The sequence below is a fragment of the Dipteris shenzhenensis genome, chromosome 23 (assembly GCF_047967505.1).
Source record: "Dipteris shenzhenensis isolate YYH24624 ecotype China chromosome 23, Dip_SZ_1.0, whole genome shotgun sequence".
Lineage (NCBI taxonomy): Eukaryota > Viridiplantae > Streptophyta > Polypodiopsida > Gleicheniales > Dipteridaceae > Dipteris > Dipteris shenzhenensis.
Genome location: NC_141618.1, coordinates 18,937,554 through 18,954,480, shown reverse-complemented (window position 1 = coordinate 18,954,480; position 16,927 = coordinate 18,937,554). Strand labels below are relative to the sequence as shown.

The window sequence follows — 16,927 nt, the reverse complement described above, 5'->3', positions numbered from 1 at the left end:
CAAGTTGAAATTTGGTGATTATCTACACCAAAATTTAGGGCTAACTTTGTGAGTATTCAAAAAGACAAGTAGTAGCTTCAAACACAATGGTTAATTGAACAAAAATGATGATTTTCCTTCACTATATCCTATGTCACAAATGGCTGTCTGCAGACCCTCTTTCCTTGTTGGTCTTTTTATTTTACTACTACTCCCCATTTTATTTTATTTTGCTACTAGTATCTACCTTCTTTTGAGTTGCTTGTATTGTTGCTACGTGGCTACTATAGCTATAATACAATTTTGCTTGCACTATTGCACTTGGAAGCTTGGATTGCTAGTTTGTCCACTATTTCTAAGCTCCACGTCCAGTAATGGTTTTGTGTTAGCTACTTCTTGTTTTTCTAATACTTGTTCACTTGCTCTATTGATTTGCTGGCCACTAGTCTTTTGTGATCTTTGTTGCTCTACTATGTTTTTCTTTGTTACTGCCCCTACTTTGATTGTTACAAGCTGTCAAAGTTATTTGTTACTGTGTGTTGTAAGTCAAATGTTCTTGCTACTCACAATATACTACCTAGCGAGTGCCTATTATTGCTATGTTACTCTATTTTGGATCTTATTATGTGTGAGGATAGTGACAAGAAGAATGCAGTGTAACTAGAATTTTTGCTTATGTTATGCCCTATAGCATTGAAGTATTGTAAGCAGTAGAAGAAGGGTGAATAGACATGAAAGGTGGCACAGACACATAGAGTCAATAAAGGGTAGGAAACTGGCTAAAATGGTGACTATTCATAGATTAGCAATGTGGAATGAAGAGAGAGGAGGCTACAATCTATGGTTCTAGCCTAAGTAGTCTTTGATACCCTATAGAAAATCTAGGAATAGAGTAGCACAATGGGAAGCTTTGTGAAGAGAAGATCTTTAGAAAAGATCAAACAATACTACATCAACTTGCATGGGCGGAGAGAGAGAGAGGAGACATAAGACTATATATGATAGGCTTTGCAGATACAAAGATTAGGTGACCTTATATTTTAGTCCATACACTCTTAGGCCCCTTCAAGTAGAAGCAAACCATTTTAGTCCATACACTCTTTATGTGCAAACCATGTGTATACATTCACCCTCAACAATCAAGAGAGTGTTCAAATAACCATGATTCTCAATAGAGGTTGCTACTCCAAAAAAAAGAGCAAAATCTAGAGATGAGAAGAGGAGGACTAAAAGTATTAATAAATGGTATCCTAAATTCATTTTTGAGATGCATGTTGCCGGGGTTTAGAGGGGAATGAGTGGAGGGAATGCATAGATAGAGGCACTATTAATCTATTTTGACACTTTCCCAAAGAGATAAAAGTTCCTAACCTTACATCTGGGTTTTTAGATGCTACGAAACACTAGTTGGCAAACTAGTTTTCCTTATGGTCATAAATGACTAAAATATGAATAAAACATGTAGTGGGGAAAATTAATGGATAACAAAGGTCAACACATTCCTTAATGATAGACCTAAGCCTAAAGATTAAGGTCAACTCATTTCTCCATGAAGAAAACATCTAGTGAGGCAAAGCAATCGATAAGAAAGGCTAGCCCATTGCTCAATGGTAGACCTAAGCCTAAAGGATTAAGGTCCTTACTGCTTCTTGGATATTTGGACCTCTATGGAGCCAATTGGTTGGATTCAAAGGTGTTCATTACAGGGTTTAGGCCTCATGATCAAGTAAGATATGACTTTATTTCAAAATTATTGACTTCAATAGGTGATAGTATGTCTACTTACATGGTTGCATGCTTCCGTAAACCTATTAGAAGCTGGGCCAACCCCTATTAACAAGGTAAGAGAAACCCGCATTTATGGGTCCCTATTGAGATGAGAATCAATACTAGGTAGATGAAACGTAGGTCCCTATTAACAAGTGAGAGCAACCCACATTTATGGGTCCCTATTGAGATGCAAACCAACACTATGTACAATACTTAGGTGTATGACTCATCAGACATGATACAGATGAGGCTTCAAAGCCATTTCCCAAATGGGAGTAGTTTGTGGTTCCCGAAAGAGATAATTTCATTGATGACAAGGAAGCTATTATATATTAGTCTTGTGGTGTAGTCATAGATGATAATGAGACTATTATATTAAAGTCTTGTTTGGCAGGTTACTAATAGATTTATGTCCAGTTGTCTCACGATGATTGGAGTTCCATTAGCAGGCTTCTTTATATTTGGGTCTATGGTTTAAGGTATTGGCTTTTAAATTCCTAAGGCTCATCAAGCAAGTGCTCAAAGATTGCCTCCCTAGAGTTTCACCTACTTGACCTCAAAATTGTGTGGTAAGTAGTAAGTCCATCTCATATTGATGTAGTCTCATGCACCCTTTTGTCTATGTACTAATTTCCTCTTAGCTTGATGGACCAGTTGTTGTAGATATGATTCAAACATACGCTTGGTTTAGTAATCAAGCTACTTATCTCTATAGACCTTACTTGTCAAAGAGTAGCTATTTGGTTCATATTTGGGGCACAGCTTGTTAGGTTAGTGCCTATAGGACATCATTTCAATGAAAATCACTTGTCCAATTTTTAGAGGGAAGGGGCCCTTTGAGGAAATCAAGGTCTCACTCCAGGCCCTACCCTTTGGATTCCTTTCAAAACCAAGTCAAAACCTCACACTCAATTTCCATCCTTGCTTATTTCCTATATTCAAGCATGTCATCTTAGCTTGTTATATGCTTATCTACCACAATTGCATTGATTCCACTAGTTTGGGTGGCTTCCCATGGTAAATAGAACATATGCTAGTGGTATTTCTTCATGAAACGCTTCATATGATGTATTCTTTCAATATCATTGTATCCACCTAATCTAGTTATGTAAAGGATTATGCAACACTATCTAGTTCTAATTATGGCATTTATTGTATCTTTTTGTTACTTCTCTCCTCCAAATTTTGGTTTCTCTTCCTCCTTGGTCCATACTTCTTTCTCTTTCTCACACTATGGGTATCACTTCGAAAAAGAGGTGTATGGTCATATAGCAAAAAATATTTTTCCAAGGTCTCCTACATTAATAACCGATTCCCCAAACTTACATGTATAATTTTCAATACACACTTTCTTAACTATGCTACCCTCTAGGTCATTCTTTAATAGATTTAAAGAATTTGTCTTTCATTTTTTGAAGGCTCCCTATGAGAACTACCTTTGCAGAAAATATTGTCATTCAAAAAAATAGTATTATAGAGTATTTATTTGGACAATATATTACCAAGTCTTACTTTTTCTATTACTAATGTTTAGGTAGATAGCCATGACTTTCAAAATATTTGGATGCATGCAACGTGATGGAGAAGAATGTACAAAAGTGTTTTTGCTACTACTGGTAAGTAGACTACTACTAAATTGATAAGTTTCACTATTACTTAAAACTTTTTGAAATTCCAGGATTCGGATATGGGTTGATCTACTGAAAACTATCATGAACCTAGAAATCTTATAATTTGGTTAGTTAAGGCTATAGATAGCTTAGCATGGCCATATGGCAGCATGCTATGGTAGTTAGTTGCGTAGTTGAACTATTATCCATGGGTTGCATTCATGTCAACCATAGCTTATACATGATTATCGAAAAATGCTAGATACAAACTATTTTTTAGTATTTAATTAGATTGGTGTCAATGCTTATTAGAGCCTATGATAATAATATTTTTACCTCAATGGTAGAACTAAATATGGGACGATTAATGTTTTACCTAGTACCACCTTTATCAACATTTTATGGAAATATCTTCACTCTAATAGGAAGTTGAGTAATATAATTCTCAATTGAGTACAATCCTTTAAAGCTGTAGTGGTTCCTGTACTAGGCATTATGTACTATGAATGGCTATAGCTAATTTACTAATATGTTGAAACTAAGTCTAGTTCTTTACTAGATAGCAATAACATATAAACTTCCATTGTGAGATGCAATTACTTATGAACTACCTATGGCTATATATAATTTTTTGCACTAAGGAAATTAGGGCTTCTGGTTTGAAAACATATTTGTATTTTCATATCAAATTATACTTTGCAATGCAACTTCGTATGAACTACCTATGTTTGTATACGATTTATTATACCAAGGATATTGGGGCTTCCACACTAAAAAAAGAATTTGTAGTTCTAACTTTATTAAGGCTCCTAAAGACTACTATCCAAATAATAAGTCTAGGGTGCGCTAGTAAGATAACTAACTAAATGACTTGCTGATGTAATATTACTACTTTTAAACACCATATTGTAGATTTATGCGTCTACTGCTTGATATCCTTGGAATCTTTGAATTGGTTTGTGGATTTGAGAAGCATTGTTGTGAATAATAATATATATGTCCCAATTGTGTTCTTTCAAGAGGTAAAGGGGGATTCTTTGAATCATTTTTCATTTCAATTCACACTAATATGTAGGCCCACCATTCCAAGCCACAAGAGAAAATTGTCTTTTTATTCCAGCCTACAAATTACTCCAATAGAGAGGCCAAGAAAAAGGCATGCTTCTCACAAGCCTTCACAATAGAACAACACAAATCCAACTTTGATAGCACTTGCATGGTGCTTGAGATAATGTAGAAAAGAGACATATTTAACTCACCATTATAGACAAGCATTAGCTATTTTCAAAAGCTCAGAATCCACATTATTCCAATCAAATATTGCCTAAAGTTTGAAATAAGATATGTTGCATAAATTGACAAAAGACATGACCTCCTTAGTTTTAGCACAATGACAATCCAAGTTCCATTTTCAGAAACAACACCATATTGTATGTCACAAATTGGGGCAAAAGGAAAATAGTAATGGCAAAGGACATGAGTTTTGTGTTCAAGACTTGTTGCATAAATGGTTAAAGAGCACTCCAAAAAAGACCTCCTTGCACAATACTTTGGTGGTTGTTTGATGAAAAGAGATAAAATAACATCTCACTATACTAAAGAAGAGAAACTTAGAAATTAAATCCTTACAATAGGAGCAAGCTAGCTTTGTCAAGTAATTGGTTAACCAAGAATGCTTATTTCCCTTCATTTACAGAGGGACTTTTTTGGAAAGTGACTCTGACTAAGCCATGACTCTTTTCCTAGAGGAACTAAAGTCATAGAAAATAAGTGTGCCCACACAAAAGCCTTCCCACCCATGATATTTGTGTTGAATCAATGGCTCAAGAAAATAGTAAGTTTCTTCATTTACACTAATACATGCAATCTTAGATGTTAACAATGTCTCAAGTATCAAACCCACTTGCTTGCCCTACAAGATTATTGGTACCTGTTTCGTTTCCTTGAGCACCTGAGGCTATATGCTGAGTCAATTGGATTACTTCACTTCCCTGTGGCTCTGTAGTAGACTGGTAGGTGTCCTTGAGAAGGGACTGCTCATTAGCATCTGATAGCTCATTCTCCTTGTGTTACTCCATCTCTACATTCCCCTGATGCCCGTTCCTAGTGCCTTCTTTAGAATAGGCTTGGTCAACAAAATTTCCACTTCCTTGTTCTAGCCCTCAAGCTGATTAGTAGAAGATGGGTCTACCAACACCTAATTATTCAACTGTTCATTGAAACCAGCATTATTTCCCTTCTCTTGTACCCTGGTGCTCACCCATTAAGCACATGGAGAGGGTTGTTTCTCATGGGAAGGAGAGGGAACTGATTATTGGGGCTCTGGTGGTGGCAATAGAAATAGATTGGGAACAAGAGTTGAATAAGGAGGCTATTCATAGGGAGACAAGAAAGTGGCTCATTGGTAGGAAGAGAGGGTTGGTGAGGCTCCTTGCCTGGAGGGGGTTGTCTTTTGGGTGAACCACAGAAGACCTTGTCCTTGTACAAATTTTGCTAGACTTGGTGGAGGGGAGTTTGGTCATAAAAGAGTAAGATCCCATACTCACCTCATCATTTTTGTGCTATTCGTCAAGTCCTAAGCCCAAGTTGCCAAGGCTGCCTATTCTTTGATCCCATCAAGAGGAGTCTTGGGGCTGGCCATTCCAAATTTGCAATACTAGCCACTTCACTTACTTCAACAAGAAGTATGTGCCTGATCATGCATAGAAGTGATCCAAGCTTACAATGTGCCTATCCACTCTTCCAAACCACCTAGAGTTGTGCATCAAATGTTTTTGGAAGAGCTTACATCAGTCAATTGTGACTTGGTCTTCATATGCAGAAAGGGCCTTTGCAACATGGGTGGGTGCCCTACCCAGAATCGCTTCACCCTCATTCTCATTGCCAACCTTACATGAACAAATTTCTTTCATGGTTGGTGCATCTACATGACAATGTCACTACAGACTAACAATTTACCACATGCTCAACACTCAAGCAACTACATGCATAGTGGTAGATTTCCCTCAAATTGCCACTCTAAAAGCTCTCATGTTAGTCTTGCATCTACAATTCGACCTACATTCCCACCTTGTAAATGTCACTCTCTCGAAAAGTCATGTGTCCTCTCCCCACAAAATGATTCCTCTTTATATCTAAGATTTTGTTATATAAGTGTACCTTGCACAATCCTAAGCAAAGATTGGGAGGGCCAGAAGTTCTAGACCAAAAGCAATGGTGTATAGATGAAAAGCTTAAATGTAAAGTTTATAGGATCATATTAGTTAAATTCTACAAAGATTATTTTGTGTTGTTGATGTAATATGGCAGTAATGATTCTCATGGGCATGCTACAGAGTGGTGATTATTGGCATGAGAGATGTTCAAGTTAATGGATCATGGTAAACATTGGAACTTTACCTATGTAAAGCAAATTGATACTACTTTCGAGGGCATCACTCATAAATATGTAAGCATAGCACATGGGTTTAAGAGAAGGGGTTTTTTAAAATCTTCTTTTTGCACATTTTCTACCTTGCCCTGCAAGGGTATGGTCTAAGGGATGGACATATTAGTTTTTTCCTAATCAGGTCCATCCCACTTCTTTTAAATCATTTGGTCAGCTTGACCAGTTTAAGGTTCGGTTTAGTGGTTGTTTAAGGCTTTCTAATATCCTCCTAATGTATTGTTAGAGTCAAGTTTTTGTCCTCTTGTGGAGATTTTTAATGCTTTTGTCTTTTGTTGGGTATTTCTCCCTAGAGATGGAGGCTCTCTTTCTCTCTTTTATGGCACTACTCTTGCCAAAAGAGCCACTTCACCACTTTTATTTAATGGTCCATCCCCAGTTTTATTTAATAGTCCATCCAACACACACACACACACACACACCTCTTTCACCTCTTTTCTCTAGTCTCTTTCACTCATCTACCTAGATAAAAATCCTGGGGAGGCTCAAAAGGAAACAACATGATAAGATAGAAGGAGAAAGACAAGCGATACAATTCCATTAGAGAGTGTTTTCTTAAATAGGAAAGTACAAGATCAACATCATCTTTTTCCAATACGCATGTCATCGTCATCCATTATTAGTTGAAAAAAATATGCAAGCCAAGGTCCAAGTTAAATTTTTTGCCACTTGAGCTATGATATAGTAATAGATGGTAGACTATACTAGACTATGGTAGGAAAATATCATATAATTAGACGATTGTTTAAGGACCCTTTGGTAGACTATTCTACACTATGCTAGGAAAAGATCATACAATTAGACAATTGTTTAAGGACCCTTTAAGGGCTTGCTAAGAGCGTTCTGTCCTGGCTGTCAATTAACCATTGATGGTTGGTTGTATTAGGATGTGTGTGTGTGTATCAAAGTGTTATACTTTTTTGGTTAGGTTTAATACGATTCTAAGAAACAAATAAAAAAGGAGGAAAAGACCTTACCAAAATAGACAAACTTGATTGTAAGCAAAATGCATCAACAAACACTCCACAAGGGGACTATTTAAAATGTGTAAAGTAAATGTGTTATGAGAAAAAGTAATTTAATTTTTAAAGATGAAATGTTCATTTTAATTGGCTAAATGTAATTCCTTAAAAATAACCAGCCGACTTATATTATAGGATGATCATTCTTGACAAGACTTTGATTTACGAAAGAGGGACATAATACCTTGATTTAGAAAGAGGGACATTACATCGCATGAAGGTGTGCAAGCTTAGCTCAAAAGCTTCATAAATGATATTCTTTTTGGAGAGCATTAGATATTGTAAATGATTTAATTTAAATTGGTTTCACTATGTACTAGTAGCAAAAGAGACAGCCCAGCCCCTTTTAATAAAATAAGAATAATAAATATACTTTGGGTGATTTCCATGCACGCCAAACAACACAGCTCCGCCTCCTGGCTGTGAAGATGTTTTGGCATTGGCTTTGGGCGAAATCAATATCGACGTTGGGCGAAAAATCGTGACTTCCCTGCACGCAGTTTAATCCAAAGAACAGGCTGCGAGATGCTTTGACATACCTGGAGTTGGCATACTCGTGAAGTCTTCCAGTGCTCGAGAAGACGATCACAGCTACTTCAGCGTCGCATAACACGGACAGTTCGTCAGCTTTTTTCAGCAAGCCGCTCCTACGCTTGCAAAAGGTGACTTGTCTACTGGGAATGTTGTCGATCCTTCTGATCTGTAGTCTGCCACGAGGAGCAGAACAGCGCTTGTTCGGGAAGTCTCCCTCATTTGGGAGGAGGCGGCGAGCTGGTTCGGGAGGCAGCAGGGAGGTCTGATGGTTGTCAGTGGGAGCTTGGAAGACTCCACGTCTGTTGGGCATGATTGGAGGGGGAACGAGGGCCTGACGTGAGCGAGGCGGAGAGAAGAACAGGTGGGCAGTTGAGCTTGAGAAGGGTGGCTATGGCGCTGCTGTGAACTTCTAGCTTCTTGTTCAAAACGGGGTGCCCCCAGGACAGTTTGTCTTGATTGGACACGGTTAAAACGTGGACGTCCCTTCCGTCCTTGGAGGGAGGTTCGGAGATAGGCTTGGAGGGAGGTTCGGAGAGAACCAGTTGCCATGTGGACGAGAGGCTCGGAGATAGGCTTGGAAGGAGGTTCGGAGATAGGCTTGGAGGGAGGTTCGGACGCGGGGAGAGAACCAGTTGCCATGTGGACGAGAGGTTCGGAGGGAATTGAGGGCTCACTTGCCACATGTCGCATGCGGGGCAGCAGTCAGACTGGTAGTGGGGACAGACCATTACGTGTCGCAGGCTGAGCAGCAGTTTCCACTAGGCAGACTGTGGACGGAGATGATTTTCGCACTAGGCAGATCGGACGGTGCACGTGCCACGTGTGCTGCCGGAGCAGCCGTACATTGATCGACGGCGCGGAATGCCGGAGCAGCAGTACATTGATCGACGTCGCCGCACGAGAGGACAGAGGAGAGAAATGAGAGAGAGACAAAGCGAGAGAGAGAGAGAGAGAAGGGGGGGGAAGAGAGAGGGAGAGAGACATAAATATATAATATAATATCTAATATTGTATATTTATTATAACATAATATATTGTATAATAGATTCTATTCTTAAATTATGTGTGTTTGCGCACGCGCATAAGAGAGAGAGAGAGCACAAGAGGACAGAGGAGAGAAAATAGTAAGAAAGAAGAGAGAGAGGTCCGAACAGGAGAGAGGAGACAGAGTGAGAGGAGAGCGAGCGACATGGGGGGGCAAGAGAGAGTGAGAGAGAGAGAGAGAGAGAGAGGTATATACATACCCTATAAATAAATAAATAAAAACTATATATAAATATATAAATAGTAAATACAAATAAATGAATATATAATTTTATATATAATGCTAACACGTGGAGAGAGAGAGAGAGAGAGAGAGTAATTTTTTTTTTTAATATTAATTTCTAACTTAATTTAAAAAATAAACATATATAGGGAGAGGGAGTGAGAGGAGAGAGGGCAGTAGGGAGGGGAGAGAGAGAGGGGGGAGAGGAGAGAGACAGAGAGAGAGAAAAGAGAGAGACAACTAGAGGAGAGAGGGCGATAAGAGAGAGAGAACGAGAATATATATTTTTATATTAACTTATAAATAATTTCTAAATTAATTTAAAAAGTAAATATATACAGGGAGAGAGAGTGAGAGGAGAGAGGGGGGTATGTATAATAGATTCTATTCTTAAATTATGTATGCGCGCACACAAGAGAGAGAGAGAGAGAGAGAGGTGTGTGCATGCCTGCGTGTGTGTATATAACATTTGAAGAGAGAGAGGTAGAGAGAGAGCATGAGAGACAGAGAGGCAGAAGAGAGAGAGCACGAGAGGACAGAGAGAGAGAGAGAGAGAGAGAGCATGAGAGAGAGAGGCAGAAGAGAGAGAGCATGAGAGGAAAGAGGAGAGAAAAGAGAGAGAAAAGGGGGGGAGAGAGAGAGAGAGAGAGAGAGAGAGCATGCGAGACAGAGAGGCAGAAGAGAGAGAGCACGAGAGGACAGAGGAGAGAAAAGAGAGAGAAAGGGGAGAGAGAGAGAGAGAGAGAGAGCGGTCACAAGAGGAGAGAGGAGACAGAGCGATAGGAGAGCGAGCGATATGGAGAGAGAGAGAGAGAGAGAGAGAGAGAGAGAGATGTATATATATACATTATCAATAAAGAAATATAGATTATATATAAATATATAAATACAAATATTAAATGAATATATATATATAATGATAACGTGTGGAGAGAGAGAGAGAGACATAAATATATAATATAACATAATATATTATAAAATATAGATTCTATTCTTAAATTGTGTGTGTGCGTGCACGCTCGTGAGAGTGAGTGAGTGAGAAAGAGAGAGAGAGAGAGAGAGAACATATAGATTTTATAATTATTTATCAATAATTTCTAAAATAATAAACTATATATATATATATACATATATAAATAGATAGATAGATATCTTACTACTACTTGAAGGGAGAGTTGCCATAGAGAAAGTTCATGCTATAGGTAAACGAGGGCTCCATGTGTTGCTATTAGGAATGGAGACATGCTGATCCTTGGAAGTTGGCACACTAGCGAATCGACAGTGGCAAAGAAACAACTAGGCTGCAACACATGGCCAAATACGCAGAGTTGCAAACTGAAGGCATGGGATTCGGGGACGTCGAGGAAGTAAGCAGGCTACAGTACCATGAGTCCCAAACTCCAAAGAATAGTCTGAAAAAATGATGTGGCAACAGAAGGGGAGGAGAGTTTGGTGGCACGACATAGATCGCTTGTTGATGTCACATGACATCGACTATATCTTTGTTAGATCTTGGACATTGTAATTGCAGTACTTACCAATACCCTAGGCATTAATTTAAACTCTCCCAACCTTTGGAGTAGGATTGGAGCTAGTATTGATGATGTGTAATAGCCATGTAATAAACAATTTTTTTCAGTGATGATGATTATCACATTAGATCTCCCTAATTTTCAACCTACCTTGATATTTTATCAACTGCGAGAGTCCTAAAGTGTCTTCACACACCCAGTATAAAGACACCATATCATCAACTATATATCCACATGCATACATCTATGATATCTCCATTTGCATACATCTATGCATCTACAATCTCCCCCTCAAGCTCAACATGAGATTGTACATCACACAGACCCAAAGCATCTCTAAAAAGACAAAGCTTATCTTTACCCAAAGACTTGGTAAACATATCCGCAACTTGGGCATCTGTCCTCACATATCTCAAGTAAATTTCGCCACTGATACACTCATAGTGGACGTCTAGGTGTTTTGTTCTTGCATGGTAAATTGGGATTCTTGGCTAGCAACTCGCAGCATCCTTAAGTGATGGGTAGTGCAAGGAGAGCAGCATGCATGAGGCACAAAAAGCATGCCAGTTTTTTTTGGCTCAAATCGACGAGCCTAGAGGAGACACAAGTTTCAGGAATGACCAAGTCGGTTCTTCTACAAATGCTCATCCCTTCTTAGAATTTCACATTTAACGACATTTCTTTGACTTCTCTTACTTGCTGGAAAATAGAAGGCGTCAGACCTTTCTCCATAGGTTGGATCAAAGGTATTGTAGGCATAATTCTTGTGAGCTATTCAAACTAAATCCTACAGCTGTCATGATTACTGCACCAGCAGACAAGACTTATGCTCTCCATCATGTCAATAGTGATCACGTAGCTCCAATAAACGAGCTTCAAGTGATGCTCAAAGAGAGAGAGAGAGAGAGAGAGAGAGAGAGAGGTGTGAGCTACTCCCTGCCGACTCCAAATCTTTCAACTGTTATGGTTTTATTGGTTTTCCTGGCTTCACTAGTCCACCATCCTTGCTCCCTCCATTCGAAACATTGGAATTACTCCTAGAGAAGGTATGAATCACTATTACTTGACACTTGATTTACCACCATCTGGCACCCTTCTATCGGCACTCATACTAAGTTTTTCTGCCCATTCATATTCTTGGCCAGTCAATTCTAGACTCCCTGTCAGGTTGGGGGATTTTTAGAAGATTCTAGACTCTCGGAGCCTAATCAGACAAGTCTCAGGCGGGTCACTCATCATATGTAACCCTATCACGTGAGTTCAACATAAGGATATTTTTTATTTCTACAATTTACATAAATAAATATACATAAGGGATTATTTAAAATAGTTTTGGAAAAAATTTACAGATTTGTATAGAAAAGGGGTACATTTTATTAATGAAGAAATTATAGATAAGGGATTTTAAAAATAGGCCTTGAACGCACGTGATATAGAGGGTTTATACATAGTGACCCCCCCGAGAGACAAGTGCTAGAGCGTGGGTACTCAACATTGGTGTTGCCTTCTCTTTTGACACCAACGCATGTTTGCAAGATCATTCTCTTTTACCTGGTGTGCAAACACAATAGTAGAGGGAATTAATAGAGGCCCGACAGTGTAAACGTTTGAACTAGTGATATTGAGAGCACTGTGTCGATCAAACCTGAGAGTGCTCTCAACGGAAGCAAGAACGGAAGAAGGAGAGAGAGACAGAGAGAGACAGAGAGCCACACAAGTTTTGGTGGGTGCTGAACCACCCTAATCTTCTTTTTCATTCATTTATATATGTGTTTGAGTATTGTACATAACCGGGGTAAAGGCACAGTGACCTTTAACCCCCACAACCTCCCACTTAAAGGACAATGTGCCTTTAAGGGAGAACAACCAGTGAGCATACTATCCAATGCCCATCAATACACAACAATACTCAAACTGCTGACTAGGTAGACTCTTCGTCAACATATCTGCAGGGTTATCATCTGTATGAACCTTGACAAGCTCTATGCGCTTGTCCTCAAGTACCTCCGTGATGAAGTGGTACCTGACCTCAATGTGTTTGGTCTTTGCATGAAAGACCGGATTCCGTGCTAGCTGAATAGCACTCATGGAATCACTATGCAATGTCGGTACACCTGTATGAATCCCCAAATCTCCCACTAGCCGATAGCCTCCTTGCAACTCTCTGTGGCTGCAACATACTCAGCCTTTGTGGTAGACAAAGCAATGCACTTCTGTGCATGAGACATCCATGACACTGCACCACCTGCAAAGGTGAACACATAACTAGAAGTGGATCTCCTACTATCCACATGCCCTGCATAGTCTGAATCTGTGTACCCAAGTACACGGATGTCTGCTTTACCAAAGCAGATGCACATCTCCTTGGTACCCTTCATGTACCTCATGATGCACTTAACTGCCTCCCAATGCCTCTTTCCTAGATTAGCCATATCCCGGCTAACAACTCCCACTGCAAATGCAATGTCTGGTCTAGTAGCTATCATAGCATACATAAGACTCCCAACTACGGATGCATAAGGAACCTTGGCCATCATGGCCCTTTCCTCATCTAATTTGAGACTATCTGTATGACTCAGTTTCACATATTGAGGCAATGGAGTACTCACTGCCTTCTCCCCTTCCATATTGAAACACTGCAATACTTTTGTGACATACTCCTTCTATGAAAGCCAAAGGAGTTTTTTACTCCGATCACGCGTGATGCGCATACCAAGAATATGACCTGCAAGTCCCAAATACTTCATATCAAAGGCCTCATGCAACTTGGCCTTTAATGCATCTAGCTCATAAGTATTCTTGCTAGCCAATAGCATATCATCCACATATAGTACCAGGATTATCAGGCTGTTATCCTTAGCCCTTTTAGTGTAGATGCAGTGATCAATTTCACTCCTTCTAAAACCCTGGGACTGAATGAAAGCATCAAACTTCTGATACCATTCTCTAGGCACTTGCTTAAGACCATAGAGACTCTTCTTCAGCTTGCAAACTAAATGCTCTCTGCCCTTTTTTTCAAAGCCTTCCCGCTGCACCATGTAAATTTCCTCATGCAAATCCCCATGCAAGAAAGCTGTCTTGACATCCATCTGCATAAGCTCCATATCCTATGATGCCACTAGTCCAAGCATGCATCTAAGTGTGGTCATCTTCACAATCGGAGAGAATATCTCATCAAATTCCACACCCTTCTCTTGCTTGAACCCTTTAGTGACCAAACGGGCCTTGTACCTAGGCACATCGTCACTTGTGACCTTCATCTTGTAAACCCATTTACATGGCAATGCTTTCTTTCCATGTGGCAAAGAAACCAAGTCCCAAGTCTTATTCTTCATAAATGAACTCATCTCTGATTGCATAGTACTCCCACTTGCATTGATCCTCGCGCATCATAGCCTCTCTATAGCAAGAAGGCTCCCCGCAATCAGTAAGCATCACATAGTCTACCCCTGGAACAAACCTATCAGGCGGCCTAGACACTCTAGATGATCTTCTCAAGGGCATTTCAGCTTGATGTCCCACCTCCATATCAGCCACATTTGGCTCATCAATTCCACCAATAGATGATCCATCATCTACCCTTGATTGTATAACTGTGGGAGTACTTGGTGGTACCATTTCTTGCACATTTGGTGCATGGACAGCTTGATGTCTATCAACATATGCAGGTGGATTCACATCCTGGAAAGTGATTCTCCTCATTTTTACATCCCTCATGGGTGCCTTATGCATCTTCTTCTCATTGAAGACTACATCATGGCTGCGTATGATCTTCTTTGCTTCTGGATCCCAGAGACGATAGCCCATCTCTCCACTTTCACCATAACCCAAAAAGATGCATTTCCTAGACTTAGGATCTAGCTTCTTTCGAAGCTCTTTTGGCACATGTGCATATGCCTCACACACAAATATATGCAAATTAGAGTAAGAGGGCTTCTTGCCACTCCATGCATCTTCAGGAATACCACCATCCAAACTCTTACTAGGTGATCTATTGATCACACGCACTGCAGTCTTCATTGCCTCAGCCCAAAAACCACCAGAAAGACTTGTATTGGAAAGCATGCATTGCAACCCTTCTTGAATGGTACGGTTCATCTTTTCTACAACTGGATTTTGCTCTGGAGTACGAGGGGATGTGAGCTCCCTCTTAATCCCACGTGTATCACAGAAATGCTGAAAGTCATGAGAGAGATACTCTCCACCATTGTCAGCCCGTAGGCATTTAAGCGTTCTACCTGACTGATTCTCAACCAAGGCATTTTCTCCAGCTACTGTATAACAAGATTGAATGTATTGTTAGAGAATAATCTTGAATCTCTTTGTGTAATTTAGACACTTTATTAATATGATTGGGTATTTTCATGATGATTAGCACTTTGATGCTCTGTTTGAAGGCATTGAATAAGAGTGGATTATGCCCATTTATTGTCTGAAAAGGGAAATGGCATATGATTGCATTTCATGTACTTGAACATTTGAAAATGGTCGAGTAGTGTAGTAGTTTAGATTTTTAGATAGGAAAAACTCACACTTATACCCATTGTAAGATAACAGAAATCTTGCATCTAATGGCTATACCTGATTTGAATTGTTTAAATTTCAGGCTTGTTTGTGGCATGGGATCCATAGGACCAGCTTTTGCTCTTGGTTGCTACGTCGTGATGCTTGGACCGGCAACAAATTTTTGGAGAAAAACATTGTGCATAGTATGTAATTGATAGGATCCACACCCTTTTTAGATGTTTGTTATTCGAGAAAAACCTCAATTTATCAGGGATGTTCAGAATATATACTCAAGGCTTTAATTTTAATTCGGATAGCAAGGATGTTCTTTGGATACTTTGTACCGATATCCTTGGCCAACTGGTGGACAGACTTTCACTTGATACAGTTTACCAATACCCCGACCGATTGGTCTAAGGGCTTTTGCATGACTGTGGATACTCCACTTCCCTCCTAAGAGAGGGTTGATACTTTCATTACTTTTGAATTATTGGCTAGAATCCACTACCTAGGATAATGGGTATTAAGATGACCCATAAGAAATGGCTATTATACTTGCTTTGTGATTGTGACTAATAATTTATCATAATTCTTCTACAAATGCTCATCCCTTCTTAGCATTTCACTTTTCATGGCGTTTCTTTGACTGCTTTAACTTGCTAGAAAATAGAAGGCGTTAGACCTTTCTCCATAGATTGGATGAAAGGTATTGTAGGCACATTTCTTGTGAGCTATTCAAACTAAATCCTACATTTGTTGTGATTACTCCACCCATAGACAAGCCTTATGCTCTCCATCATGACAATACTGATCACGTAGCTCTAGTGGATGGGTTTCAAGTGATGTTTGGAGAGAGAGAGCGAGAGAGAGAGAGAGAGAGAGGGAGAGAGAGGTCAGTTGCTCCATGCCGATTTGCTCCATGCTGACTCAAAATCTTTCAACTGTTATGGTTTCACTGGTTTTCTTGGCTTCAGTAGTCCATGCTTGCTCCCTCCATTCGAAACGTTGGAATTACTCCCGGAGACCATATGAATAGACATTACTTAACACTTCATTTACCATCTGGCAGCCTTCTATTGGTGCTCATACTAAGTTTTTTTGCCCATTCATGTTCTTGGCTAGTCAACTCTAGACTTCCAAGTCGGGTCAAGGGATTTTTAGAAGACTCGACTCTAGGAGCTTAATCAAGCAAGCACTAGAGCCTGGGTACTCAACATTGGTGTCCCTTCTCTTTGGATGTCTAAGCGTGTTTTCAAGATCAT

General features: G+C 39.5%; 2 protein-coding genes across 3 annotated transcripts in view; both read right to left on the bottom strand.

The window, feature by feature from the left end:
* Window positions 1-8,671, bottom strand: part of LOC147887082 (MADS-box transcription factor 58-like) — a 28,295-nt gene extending 19,624 nt beyond the window's left edge. For both annotated transcript variants that reach the window (XM_087394018.1, XM_087394017.1), the window contains exon 1: window positions 8,366-8,671. In XM_087394018.1, coding sequence (XP_087250144.1) covers window positions 8,366-8,670 — 305 coding nt within the window. In that variant the 5' untranslated portion in view covers window position 8,671. The remainder of the gene's footprint in view (window positions 1-8,365) is intronic.
* Window positions 1-16,927, bottom strand: part of LOC147887081 (MADS-box transcription factor 6-like) — a 193,723-nt gene that overhangs the window by 76,934 nt on the left and 99,862 nt on the right. The gene's annotated exons all lie outside the window — the stretch shown is intronic.